We start from the raw sequence: 12795 nt of genomic DNA, 5'->3' as shown, positions 1-12795 counted from the left end.
AAACAAAAAAGCAAATATGAATTTTAATATACTAATTAACAATGCGTATAAAACAATCACAAGAATTTTAAATAATATTTTATAATTAAATAAGTATTTTTCAATCATTTGGACAAAAAAAAATTTTTAAAAAAAATAATGATAAAAAACTTTATATGACAAAAATGCGTATTTTTCAATTCAATATGTCAACACTCCAAAGAATATTATAATTGCATTTTTGATACATTCATTATACATATTTATAGGAGATAAATGGAAAAATAAATAAAGTTAAAATGTTTAGCGATAAGTAGTAATAATGAATAATTGTCTCCGCCGATATTTGTTTGGATATTATGACTTGTAATGTTATGAACTAATGAATGGAAAATAATTGATAACTATGATATGCACATAAAAATCTAATTAAGAAAATATTACTCATAATTGTTAACTGATGTAAATTTATTATTATTGAAATGGTTAAATGTATAAAATGAATATTTATGGAAAAATATATTATATATATACATAAACTTACTTAAACTAATCGATTGATGTGGTAATTAATTTTCAATATTTTCATTTTATTTTTTTATTTTTTACATTACAATATATACAAGAGTTTTGCTTTTGTATCGCTTTATAATCGAATAACGATGTTTAAAAATTGGCAGCTTATCAGACATTCACTTTAGCAAGTATTAACGTTAAAAAATGGTCTTATCATTTTTAGTTTATTAATTACTACTAACTAATAATTAATAAAGTCTTCTAATACTCCGCTGTTTATATATACAATGTGTAAAAAATGTGAGAACGAGCAGCCGTTCTATTTCTTAATCGATGTATAATTACAACAGTGGGAATTGTAAATTATTACAATTTGTTTCATTTTTTTCTTTTAAAAAATTGATTTTTTTAACGCCTATTTCAAAACGAATCTGGTAACAGAAAATTTAAATCGATGAACGTATAAAAATCTAAGGTTCTTGAAATTTCATTATTTATTTGTGATTTTTATAAATCAAAATTCACCAACTAATTTTAATAGAATTTAGAAGATTGAGAATACGTTAAAAATATATTTAACAAATATTTAAATGCATTAATTATAATTATTGAACGAAATAATCACAAAAATTTAATCATAAATATTTTTTTGTTTGCTGTATAACGAAATTAGAATATAAAAATGTAATTTTTTATAAAGTTTTATAAACAGCATATTGAAAAAAAAAAATCACTTCGTAATAATTTTCATCGTGAATTGAAGTTATTAGCGTTAATATCGCTAATGTTTTTACATTTTCATTGTACAGTATTTGAACTATTAATCAATAATAATTTATAAAATTTCTAAATGATTTAGATCTTGAGATAATCAACTTCTTCATCGAGCTTTAGTTACAAAATAAATAAAAGTAAAAGTCTAAATATCATGGGATTGCTTTTCCTTTTTCAATTATTTTCACTTATGATAACCATAAAATGGATATATATCTCAATTTACTACCAATTTTTTGTTGAAAATAATTTTAAATACCAAAAATTATTTGAATAATTAAATTAAAAAATTTTGAGCCGTTCGTCGACCAGCAGCGAAAGAGGCTCGCATGGCATTATCAGAAATGGATGAAATTTTAATAATAATTATTATTTTTATCATACATATTGATTATGAGCATCTTTCCTGCGATTGAATTTCACGTATTTTTTTCGATATTATAGACTTTTATAATAGCTTATAATTATTTATTGAATCGGACCAACCGTATAAAGTACGGTTGTCAATCTCTCTTTGCTACGTAGGGCCAGCAAACAATGCAGTCAAACCTGTATCAGCAGAATTTTTTGAAATTTCATCAACTCGTGGGGTTTGAGACTTCCCAATTACTTCTAGTTGTGGTAAATTATCAATTTTCACTTCTTTACGGAATAATTGTCCGATACTTCTGCCAATTAACTGAAAAAGAATAGAATTTTCACGTATAAAGTTATTTTTTAAGTCATAAACCGATATGCATGAATTTTTTAAAATGTATAAGTATTTACCTGATTTGTAATTTTCTTGAAAAGTTCTTTCTTGCCTTTTTCAACTTTATTTCCTTTCGTACTAGTCATAGTCATTTTTTCATCAAAACGTTGAAGATCTGCTGGGTTAACACCCGGTACCTGTTGCATCACTTCGATGATATTTGGGAATCTTGGTCGTAAACATTCATAAACTTGAGCTCCAAGAGTGATTAAGGAGCCTTGGTTAGCTTCATGTTGTCCATGAAGCTGAAGACCTTGAAGAATAGCAACCATGATGTGTGATGCCATTGCTGGAGTTAAGCTACCATCCGCTGCAAGAGCTCTTACAATTGGTCCAGTCAACATGGTTGCTCTTAAGCTGGCGTTTGAATCATTCCAAGCTAGAGCACTAGAGAACAAAATAACATAATATTAACTTTTACTCATAATGATTTTTTGACAATTAATAAATATTGATTCCATTAGCATAATAATTAGGTATAGGTTAAAGAATTGCCTACCCAAGAACACATAAAACCACGCTATGGCAAGTAGAAGAATGTCGAAGAATAAATGCACCAAGTTCACTAACAACCTCAGCAACTATACTACTTCCTCTGACTGGAGTTTGATCAACAGCCATGCCTGTATTATCCTGATCCATCGAGTCAGGTGGTGAAGCATCACTTGCTGTTCCTCCGACCAGGGTAACTTTGAGGACATCAACGAAATCCCTAGTCAAGTTTCGGTTGAGCATATCATCAATTACTTCTTGAGCATTTGTATTCTCTTCATCTAGTCCCCCGGATTCATAAAGTGCGGTCATATATTGCCATTTTGTACTCAATCTGTGGCACACTATAATAAGGTAATTTAATTAAATTACTTAACATGCAGCTAAAAGCCTTAGGGTGATTGCCAATTTTGGGATCCCCAAAGGCATAGTAACAAACACATTCAAATAAAGAAATAACGTTTATCAAAGAATAATTTAGAAACTGTCGATAATAATCTGAATACTTACTATGTGTTGAAACATGAGTAATTATTGGTACCAAAACACTTTCGTAAAATGCTGGCGGACATGAATAAATAAATGGCTTCAAAAAAACACGGATGATTGGTCGTAATCTATGATCAGGAAGAACCTGAAAAATTATAATAATACATAGTAATTACTAATATAACTTGATAAATATACCATAGATGTCTCAATTGTATAGAATTTATTTTACCTCTAAATTAGAAAAAACAGAGTTTAGAAGTGCTGGAGCTAAACCAGGAAGTTGGTAAAAGTCTCGTCCAATTGTATGACATCCGCTTCCCAACATATGATAGCAATTATCATGAATAGTTGTTAAAAAGTGTTGCATACGAAGCAGTGGAGCATGCGAGAGTTGATCAAACTCAGGAGTGTGATCACCATTATTACTGATATGTAGTCCCATTAAATGAGCTTTATCAGATTCTAACAAGTCATGAGCTTTTTTAAAATCTTCCGATAATAAACTTAATGCTGCAGGAGTAAATAGAGCATTCATTGCTCTCATTAAAGCAAAAAGGGTAGGTAAAGCTGGAATAACATGAGGAGTGGCAGGATTTCTATATACTGGATTTCCGCTTTCACTCAAGGCTGCAACGAATCCACCTCTTGCAGCACGATCTGGATCTTCTGGAATAGAGCATCGTTTTACGACACTTAAAATATTTGAAATGCAGTACATTAAATTAGCACGATTTTTTCCAGGAGGATCATCAGCTCCAATAGGTACTGCTCCATGATCTAATCCGATAAATCTCATCAATTCTAATGGTCCTTTGAAAGCTTCTTGCCCTAATGAAATTAATTTTGCGGATCCTTCGTTTATTGTTTCAGCAATAAACCTCGTTTGTCGATCATAATCACAGAAATGATTAGAAATCAACAAGAGAGCTTCATATAAAGTTACACTCTCCATTTTCGTAAGTTGGCTAGGTTCTCTCATTAATCCTTTCACAGTTGTATGAATTTGTTCAAAGACAGGTAACAGAATTAAAGGATACTTCAATCCTATTTTAACCATCAAACTAGCAGCATGTCGACGAACACATTTGGTACCTTTAGATCTATTTCTTTTAGACTCTCCAGGAGTTTCATAGACAAGAGCTGCAAATATTTTTTCGAGAACTCTGGGAAGTATTGCAACTCCAGGCATTGCCATAGAACCTGTGCTCATTGACAGAAAAACAAAAAGGGCACTTATACATGAAAGAAGGGCTGAGAGTAACCATGGGTCTTCTGGAGAATATCCGAGACATAATTCTAGTAATTGTAATCCGTTTTGGACATTTGGCCGCTCATTAACAAGAAGGATTCGAGACACAACGGAATCCAAAGCTTGAGCTAAAGCTTCCCATTCTAAATACTCAGCATCATTTGGATCACTTTTGTAATGAATGTTTGTCATGCCTTTAGTAATTTTTGCCGTAAGCCACTGTTGAACATAAGCAAATGTAACTAATGGGGCGACCATTGTTGCATGTCTTAAACCTTCTAAAAGATCCATGCGTAGACGATGACGAAATACAGCAAACTCTTCTTCAGAGTCATAATCACTAAGACAATAAGCAGTCATTCCATTGGCATTTTGTCCATTCGGATAAGCTACCTTTATTAATTTAGGTGCTGTACTTTCAATGTATTTTGGAACATAACTGAGAAGTAGACTATCAACTTTCGCATGTTCATGTCTGAATAACATAATCCAAATAGCATTAGCTAAATGATTCAAAGTCAAACTTGAGTGCATTGTAAATGACAACACTGTGTCTAAGAAAAAGTTAAAGTGAGTTGGCCGTGTCATACTCAGATCTTCTTTACCCCAGAGCATGCATAACTGAGTTGCCATTCCTGTCAATATTTGAGTAAGTTTCTTTAGAAACAAATAATGGCTCTCGTGTAACTCATGAGAAGTAGCATGTGGTGCTGGAGCTATTGCTGATGAGTAAATACACCGCAGTGCATCTTCAGTAAACAAAATCATTAATTGTTTTCTATCACTTTTGTTTTTGCGATTTACAACTTGAAGAAGACATTCTGCTGCAGCACATTGGAATGTACGATCTCCCAAGAGTACACAGAGGATTTGAAGGAGGCGTCCATCATCGGCCATTATGTGGTTTATGGATACCCACTCCACAAAACCAGTTAGAGTTAGTAGAACCACCTGATGTAATAAAATGCAACATTAAGTTTTGTTAGGTTAAAAAAACTTTAATAGCAAATTATAATCTACTATGATGGTAAAAATGTAAATAATAATACTTTTAAATAAATTGAGAATTTTAATAATATTTCGAAATTAAAATTTGATATTTTTATAGCTTACCTGAACTACTTTACTATGTGCGGCAGCTTCAGTAACATTACCAAGAGCACTTTTCTTTTGAAATTCTGAAAAATGTTGCTCCATTAATTTCAAAAAGAATGCAAAAATCTCAGCCATGTTAGTTGTCAAAGCTTGATAGATGTCTTTCCTTCTTTGATTTGATTCTAAAGTTTGTAGCAATGCTACATCTTCAACCAGTCGTAAAAATACTAATAAAACAACCTCAGTTTGGCTCTCACCACGAGTACAGGCTTGACTGAGTTCTGCTAATAGTGTTGGCCATTGCTGTGGCCATTCTCTTTTAATCATTTCTACAATTACACGCGAAAGTGCATCTTTGATATGTGTCTCTTCTTGCATCATTGGTTCTGTACCTTCTTGAAGAAGTTTCATTGCATTTTCTTTAATAAATACTTTCTCTGTTTGAGATATTTGTGGCCAGCGGTATTTTATAAAATGCTCCATTAGTTGGAGACCGAAATGACGAACAATTGAACTTCTATTAGGTGATTTTTGTGCTAGATAAAGCCCACATTGTGCACAAAGTGGTGATGTTTCTTTGAATCTTTCACAAGCATTATAAACATCTAGACGTTGCTGATGAGGTACATCAGGAGACATCATAATTTCAACAACTCGAGCAAGCTCCGCAGATATTTGGGCAACATCGCCCGCACCAAAATCCATCTCTGCGTTATGCTGAAAAATAATCAAAAAAATGATTTCAAAAATCTTATTGTAATTAAAAACTAAAGATACTTGACAAAAAGTTGACAAACAATTGATAAATCCTATATATTATAAATGAGTTGATAATTTTATATTTGTAGCTACTTAATTATTTTAAAAATAAATCCTAATGTTTTGATATAACTTTAGATCTTTTTAATGACTCTATAAATTCAAAAGTTACACAAGAATTCAAAGCAGCTTGGAAGATTCAGAATGATAGAGAACACGCTGACCATGCCTTGACAGAAACTATTTTCTTTCGTTTACTAATATGGGTCTCGGTGTTTTATCAATATTAATTAATCAATACATACTTTAGAAAATGTGTAATTATTCATAGATTATTATATTGCTAAAGAAACTCTTAAATAAATAGTAAAATTTACCCGAGCTCGTTTTTCAGAGAGATGCGGCACGTTGGACAATCGCGTACAAAGATCCGTAGAGATGTGGTGCCCTCTTGAAACGTTTTGATCACGTTCTCATGCACACATACGATTTCAATGGAAAAGTGTAAAAAAACTCGAATCACCGCCTTTTTTTTACTATTTTCACTGTTTTTGTTTTTATTTACAACGTTTATATGAGATTATTTAAGACATATCAATGTTTAAATAATTTGAATGATCAAAATTTTAATTAAAAATTATTTAAGGTTGGATCTTTTACTATTTTTCTAGGCTAAATAGTGGTAAGTAGCCTTTTATTTACCTGAAAATAGTTTAGGTTATGCCGGTTGAATACTTATAAATGAATCTTGTGTTTGGTGCTTTCAGATAAGCAAAAACAACTAGAATGGATGAAGCAGTTCACTGTCCACCTACTTTTAAGCTTAGTTTTACGGAACAGGTTTACGCCGTGGAATTTTCACCATTTGAATGGTTACAAGATTTAATTTGTGTTGCTTTTGGTGAGGAAATAGTAGTTGGAACTGTCAAATTTCAAGTAAGTCTAGACAAATTAACTTGATCGTTGCTTGTTTTATTCATTTTTAAACAAAAGAACAATTCTAGAGTACTTATTTAAATTTCAATGATACTCAATGAATTTTTAATAAAATTAAATTTTTTAATTTTAAATACAGGATGATGACGACGTAGAAGACAATATTACTTATACTCCAATAAAAACATTTCATCATGACACTCGAGTACAATCTATAAGTTGGAGTCCAGAAACTTCTTTGAGTGTTGTTCCAAAGATTGTTGCATTTTGTGTAGCAGGAGCTGATTTTAAAATTAGATTATATCATAGTAATTTAAATGATGTAAATATTTACGAAGTGAGTTGATCATTTGTTTAGATATATCGAACTATTGAAATTTATAAGAATAAATACCTGATTAATGTATTGTAAAATGCTTATAAAAATGTTTTTTTAAGATTTTAGAAGGCCATAAAGATTATATCAACGCAATAGCCTATGAAGCTGAAGGAGAGCTTGTTGCATCAGTTTCTGATGATCATACCTGTAAGCTTTGGGCTATCAAGGAAGATAATAAATCTGTCTCAACATTTTATTTGACTTCTCCAGGAGTAAGTGTTTGTTGGCATAATGAGGAATCTGGAAAATTATTAGTCGCTGAAAAGAATGGATTAATTCATTTATACAATGTAAGAAGTCAACAAGCTATCATGTCATTGGATGCCAATATCGTACCTTTAGTATCGGCTGACTGGAGCCCTAATCCACTAAAAGTTGCCTGTGTAGCAGCTGGAGAGTTACTCGTATGGGATGTATCAAGACCTAGGTAAGTTATAAACATAATTGTATTTTATAGATGACTATTTTTTTTTTTTATTAATTATAAATTTTTTTAGCCGACCAATACTAAATCACACAGTTTATGTGGAAGGTGGATCAGTGATGAAATTTTCAAATGGAAATGAGAACCTCATTGCCTGTATTGGTCGTCCAGACAATGCATTAAAAGTAGTTAATTTAAAAAATAAACAAGTTATATTGAGTGGGAATGTGAAATTAATTGGTGGACTTACTTGGCATCATAAACTGCCTTACGTTTGTGCAGGAAGTGATAGAGAAGTATTTTTCTGGCGAATTAATTCCAAATAAATAATATTATATACAATATTTAATTATGTATTTTTTATTTTCACGAATTGATAAAGTTCAAACCATTTTTACAAAATAAAATACGAAACTTTTTTATAAGAAAAAAAATAAGTTTTTTTTTATGAATTTCATTCAATAAACATGTAGAAAAATAAAAAAAATTAGTATTATTTATTGTTCATGTACAGAAAATTTAATATGTAAACATTGCTGAAACGTTATTGTTCCATAATTCTTGAACACGTTTTTCCAAATTTGTCTTTATATTTTGGCCCTGCAAAATATTCGACAGTTCATTGGCTTTTCCATAAACCATCATTGGAGAAGGAGCAGTGACTCGTTCGTCAATAAATTTCTTTCTTTCTGTACGAATTTTTTCTAACCTTTTAGACAACTCATCGTGATCAGTTACTTCTTCTTCAGTCTTGTCACATTCTTTTTCGTCTTCTGTACACTGCATATCATTTTTAATACCAGCAATCATATTTTCTAGTTTTGTCATTTCTGTTGGTGCTGTCCAATACTGAATAGCTTCAAAATCAAACGCATCTTCTAGACATCGTTCAATAATTTCAATAACTAAATCTACAACAATACTATCTTCACTTTCATTTTGTTGCTTTGTTAATGTATCAACTAACCATTGTACTATGGCAAAACAAAAATAAGCTCGTAGGCTTTTGTGAAGACCATTATTGACTTCACTTTCATTGGGATTAATAAAAAAATAAATATTTGGAAATGTAACTAATAATAAACGAACTAAATAACTGATACGTAATTCATCCGTTTTAAAGTGACTTATCATTTCATATTGAGATATAATACCACATGCAGACACAATATGACGTAATTGTTGTTCTTCACTAGGAGCAGATGCAGCTAATGCTATTTGATGACTAATTATCAACCAAAGCATTTCATCATTATCTGGAAGATTAGGATAATGAATAGTATTCAATTTACTGTATACAGAGAAATCATTCAATCCCAACTCACTAAAACGAGTCTTTAAGGACGTTATTAAATCATGTGATAGCTCATTACCAATCCAGGCACTAACAGGAACATTGATTTTTCGAATTTTAATAATATTTTTGTAAGTTTCTACATGGGCCAATCGAAATCTTACACTCGGGAGTTTTTGAATAAAATACTCAGCTCTATCAGGATGATTTTTACGAAGTGATTCTGTCACTGCTTCGTTAGCAATTGATTGACTTAATTCTTCGTTATTACTCCATTTTGCTAATATTGCTGCGGTTCCTAAAAAGTAACTGTCCTTTCTCTTTGCTAATATTTTAGCAGCTTTTTCAAAATTTTCAAGAATAATATAACATTGAGTAGCGTCTTCATAATTTCCAGTTTGTAATGCATGAGCTCCCCATTCTGTCAAAATATTATTTAAAATAGCATCTTGAGAATCTAACTTACATTTACCAAGTACATAAGCTTCTCTGAACATCTTTGCTTCTGTTAAGACTTCAATTGCTCGATAAATTTTATGAATACATAGAAAATAATTTACAGCTTTACTAATGTTGGATTCGATCACAAGCTGATTACCATAAGCTTCACACATTTCTTGCCATGTTTTTACTGATAGCATTGGAGCTAAGGAAACCATGAAATCATTCAATCGTCGTTCTTTTGCAGCATCTTGGAGCTGTTGACGGAGGTTATTTGTCCAAATACTTAATTCAACAGCCGCAGTATAATTATTTTGTTCTTTGTAAGCAGATTGTTCTTCACTTAATATGGTTAAAATATCGGATTTATTTCCAAATATTGAAACAAATTCGGGGTCAGTTTCTTGAATTTCTCCTTGCTCTTTAACTTTTTTTGCTAACTTTAAACAAGAATCTAAGAAAACATCAGTTCTATTCATCTTTTTTCGATAAAGTGGTAAAAATGATTTTTTATTTTTATTCTTCTTCTCTTTATTACCTTCCTTCTTTTCTTCGTCGTTAATTTTACCATTTACATTGTTCTGTAAAGTAACTATACCATTATCATGTCCATTCATCATTAGTTCTTCTAATGTGCTATCAGCCTCACAAGTTTCAATTTTGAAAGATTCAGATGATTGATGTAGAACTATAGCTTTACTAGCTTTTGATTTCTTTTTTTTATTTTTATTTGTTTTAATGTGTTCCACCGGAATCACTATTTTTTGATCAGAAAGTTTCCAAACTCGAAGAGTGTGATCTCCAGATCCTGTCATGATATAATCTGCATTCAATGGGCTCCACATGCAAGAATAAACTGCTCCACAATGCTCGGCATATGATGCAATAAGTTGAAGCGTATCGATTCTCCATACATGAGCTACTCTATCAAATCCACCGCTGACCAATTGTCCCGTGATGTGAGGATTCCAAGCAAGACAGTAAACTGATCCTACATGACCTTTCAATGTTCCTACAATTCTATATCCAATTTTATCATCATTTTCTGTATTAACTTCCGATGAGGTATCTTTTTCCAACTGTTCTATCATTGGCGTCATATCAAAAATAGTAATATCCGGATCATTTATAGCTACAGCAAGGTAATTTCTCATTAGAGATAAGTCTTGATCTGATGTTGTGCTTTCTGGATGCCATATCAAACGTGTAATAGATTTTTTTAATAAATGAATAGGTTTACCACAAGGTTCCAATTTACGATTAACAAATGAAATAGTACCATCCTCAAATCCTAGAGCTAAGCATTTAAAACTTGGATGCCAAGAAAATTCGGTACAATTTTTTGCAGCAACAGTAGGATTCTCATCAGGTTTACTATAATTGTAGTAAAAAAATTCATTACCAGTAGAAGCGTAAATAGTATATGAATCATTCAATGGATTTGGACCCCAACCAAGAGAGTAAATAGTTCTACAATAATGATGACGGAATAATAAAGGAGGTTTCGAAGAACAATTCGTATCAAGTATACCAACTCGACCTTCTCCAGTACCGAAAGCTAATATATTTTCTAATTCTGGGTGCCAAGCCATTTTAGTAACTTTTGCTTTTATGCCCTGCCAGAAAAAAGTTGTATGATATTTTGAATCGTGCGGTTCTGAAAGATTCCAGAGTCTAATGTTAGCATCACCACCTCCATAAGCTACTAGAGACGTTTCCAATGGACACGCTTCTATACTATAAATATATCCTGCGTGAGTTGGAATGCAATAATCTATCTCACTATGTCCATTTTCAATAGTACAACAGACAATTTTTCTGTCTTGAGCTGTAGTCCATACTCGATGTTTGGTAGGAATTCTCCAATTGTCTTGATCATCAACTGTAAGTTTTGGAACTTGAGTGATTGTAAATATTCCTCTATAATGTACACCATGAATAAAACGCCAATTTGGTTTTTTCATCGATTGCATTATATCAAGAGATAATAATTCTCCATAAAGTGAATTAACTAATAATATTTTAGGTTCTAACCAGCAAACTATAGTAAATAACTCCGTTTTTGGGCCCAACTTAGATCTGTGATGGTCAGAATTCAACGGATTTGGGGGTAAAGTAAATTGATTTTCAAATTTGCCATCACTAGCTCGACAAATAGAAATAGATTTGCCTTTTGATCCAGCAGCGAATAAAAGATGATTTTGAGATTCATCGGTTGAACTGTCTTTAAAAATATTAGTATTTGTTGGACACCAAGATATATTAGTAATATCCATATCACTTGTGCGAATTTTATAGGATATTGAACCTTGACCTTTAAGATTTACAATATAAGTTAAGCCAAGTTTTAATCCAACAGCTACTATGTTTGATTGATGAGGACAGCACGAAAGACAAGAAGCTGTTACTTTGCCTAGAGGAATCTTATGACAATAATTCACATTCAAATTCCATGTTAAAAGAGTTCCATCCATAGTAACGCTACAAATTAGATTTGAATCACATTTAGACCAATCAACTCCAATAACTGTTTGAGTAGGATTCGAGTAGCTTTGTGTAAGCACAGTTTCATAAGTATCTAAATTCCATATTTTAATATTGTCACTACCTCCAGAGACTAGAAAATTTTTTTCCGGTTTACCGTATTCTGGAGAAAATGCTATTGAATTGGCGCTATTTGCATGTGTATCAAGAATAAAATGAAAATCACGGATCTTACTGTCTTTGCGTGGTTTAGATATTGTAATAATTGCTTTTGTTAACCATGCAATCGTTCCATCGTTGGCACAAGCAAATGCTGTACTTCTAAACCAATTTGGTGCTGGTGGTAAGACTACTTCATTCATTCTTACTTTAAAGATTGAATTCTGTAAAATAATGAGATGGAAAGGTTAACGTTTGCCGGCTTGACAAAAAAAAGGTTTTTTGTGATTAATTGGATATAAATTATTAAATAATAATTGATTATGGAGTACAATTACCTTAACAACGTATCAAAACGTATTCTAAGTACTTTATAACAAAATGGAACTCCAATTCGTTATGCTACGCATTGATATAAATGCCAAAATGAATGTAAACAAACTGACATACCTATCAGAAGCGAATTGGAGATGGGAGATAGGATGAATTCTTGGAAACTCATTTTTTTGTTGAAAATTAGCGCGGCAATCGCAACACACAAAGTCCCTATTTTATTTACAGGGGGCGACAC

General features: G+C 31.5%; 3 protein-coding genes across 3 annotated transcripts; 1 reads left to right on the top strand and 2 right to left on the bottom strand.

Moving 5' to 3' along the window:
- Nucleotides 1-1159: 1159 nt before the first annotated feature.
- Ranbp21 (exportin-5-like protein Ranbp21) lies at nucleotides 1160-6990 on the bottom strand. The gene is made up of 7 exons (XM_035080746.1): nucleotides 6485-6990; nucleotides 5367-6065; nucleotides 3234-5204; nucleotides 3023-3146; nucleotides 2520-2856; nucleotides 2038-2407; nucleotides 1160-1948 (listed from the first exon to the last, which is right to left on the bottom strand). Exons 2-7 carry the CDS (start codon nucleotides 6051-6053, stop codon nucleotides 1787-1789), a joined length of 3651 nt encoding a protein of 1216 aa, XP_034936637.1. The 5' UTR covers nucleotides 6054-6065; nucleotides 6485-6990; the 3' UTR covers nucleotides 1160-1786.
- Nucleotides 6573-8195, top strand: Nup37 (nuclear pore complex protein Nup37). Its single transcript, XM_035080747.1, has 5 exons — nucleotides 6573-6789; nucleotides 6875-7043; nucleotides 7183-7380; nucleotides 7482-7849; nucleotides 7920-8195. The coding sequence occupies exons 2-5, from the start codon at nucleotides 6894-6896 to the stop codon at nucleotides 8170-8172; spliced, it is 969 nt and encodes a 322-aa protein (XP_034936638.1). The 5' UTR covers nucleotides 6573-6789; nucleotides 6875-6893; the 3' UTR covers nucleotides 8173-8195.
- A 129-nt stretch (nucleotides 8196-8324) lies between these two features.
- On the bottom strand, nucleotides 8325-12699 carry rig (rigor mortis). The gene is made up of 2 exons (XM_035080745.1): nucleotides 12563-12699; nucleotides 8325-12448 (listed from the first exon to the last, which is right to left on the bottom strand). Exon 2 carries the CDS (start codon nucleotides 12425-12427, stop codon nucleotides 8366-8368), a length of 4062 nt encoding a protein of 1353 aa, XP_034936636.1. The 5' UTR covers nucleotides 12428-12448; nucleotides 12563-12699; the 3' UTR covers nucleotides 8325-8365.
- Nucleotides 12700-12795: the final 96 nt, after the last annotated feature.

Source organism: Chelonus insularis, unplaced genomic scaffold, assembly GCF_013357705.1.
Source record: "Chelonus insularis isolate UGA/USDA-ARS -01 unplaced genomic scaffold, ASM1335770v1 contig_311_pilon, whole genome shotgun sequence".
NCBI classification, from domain to species: domain Eukaryota; kingdom Metazoa; phylum Arthropoda; class Insecta; order Hymenoptera; family Braconidae; genus Chelonus; species Chelonus insularis.
This window is presented reverse-complemented; position numbering and strand designations above follow the sequence as displayed.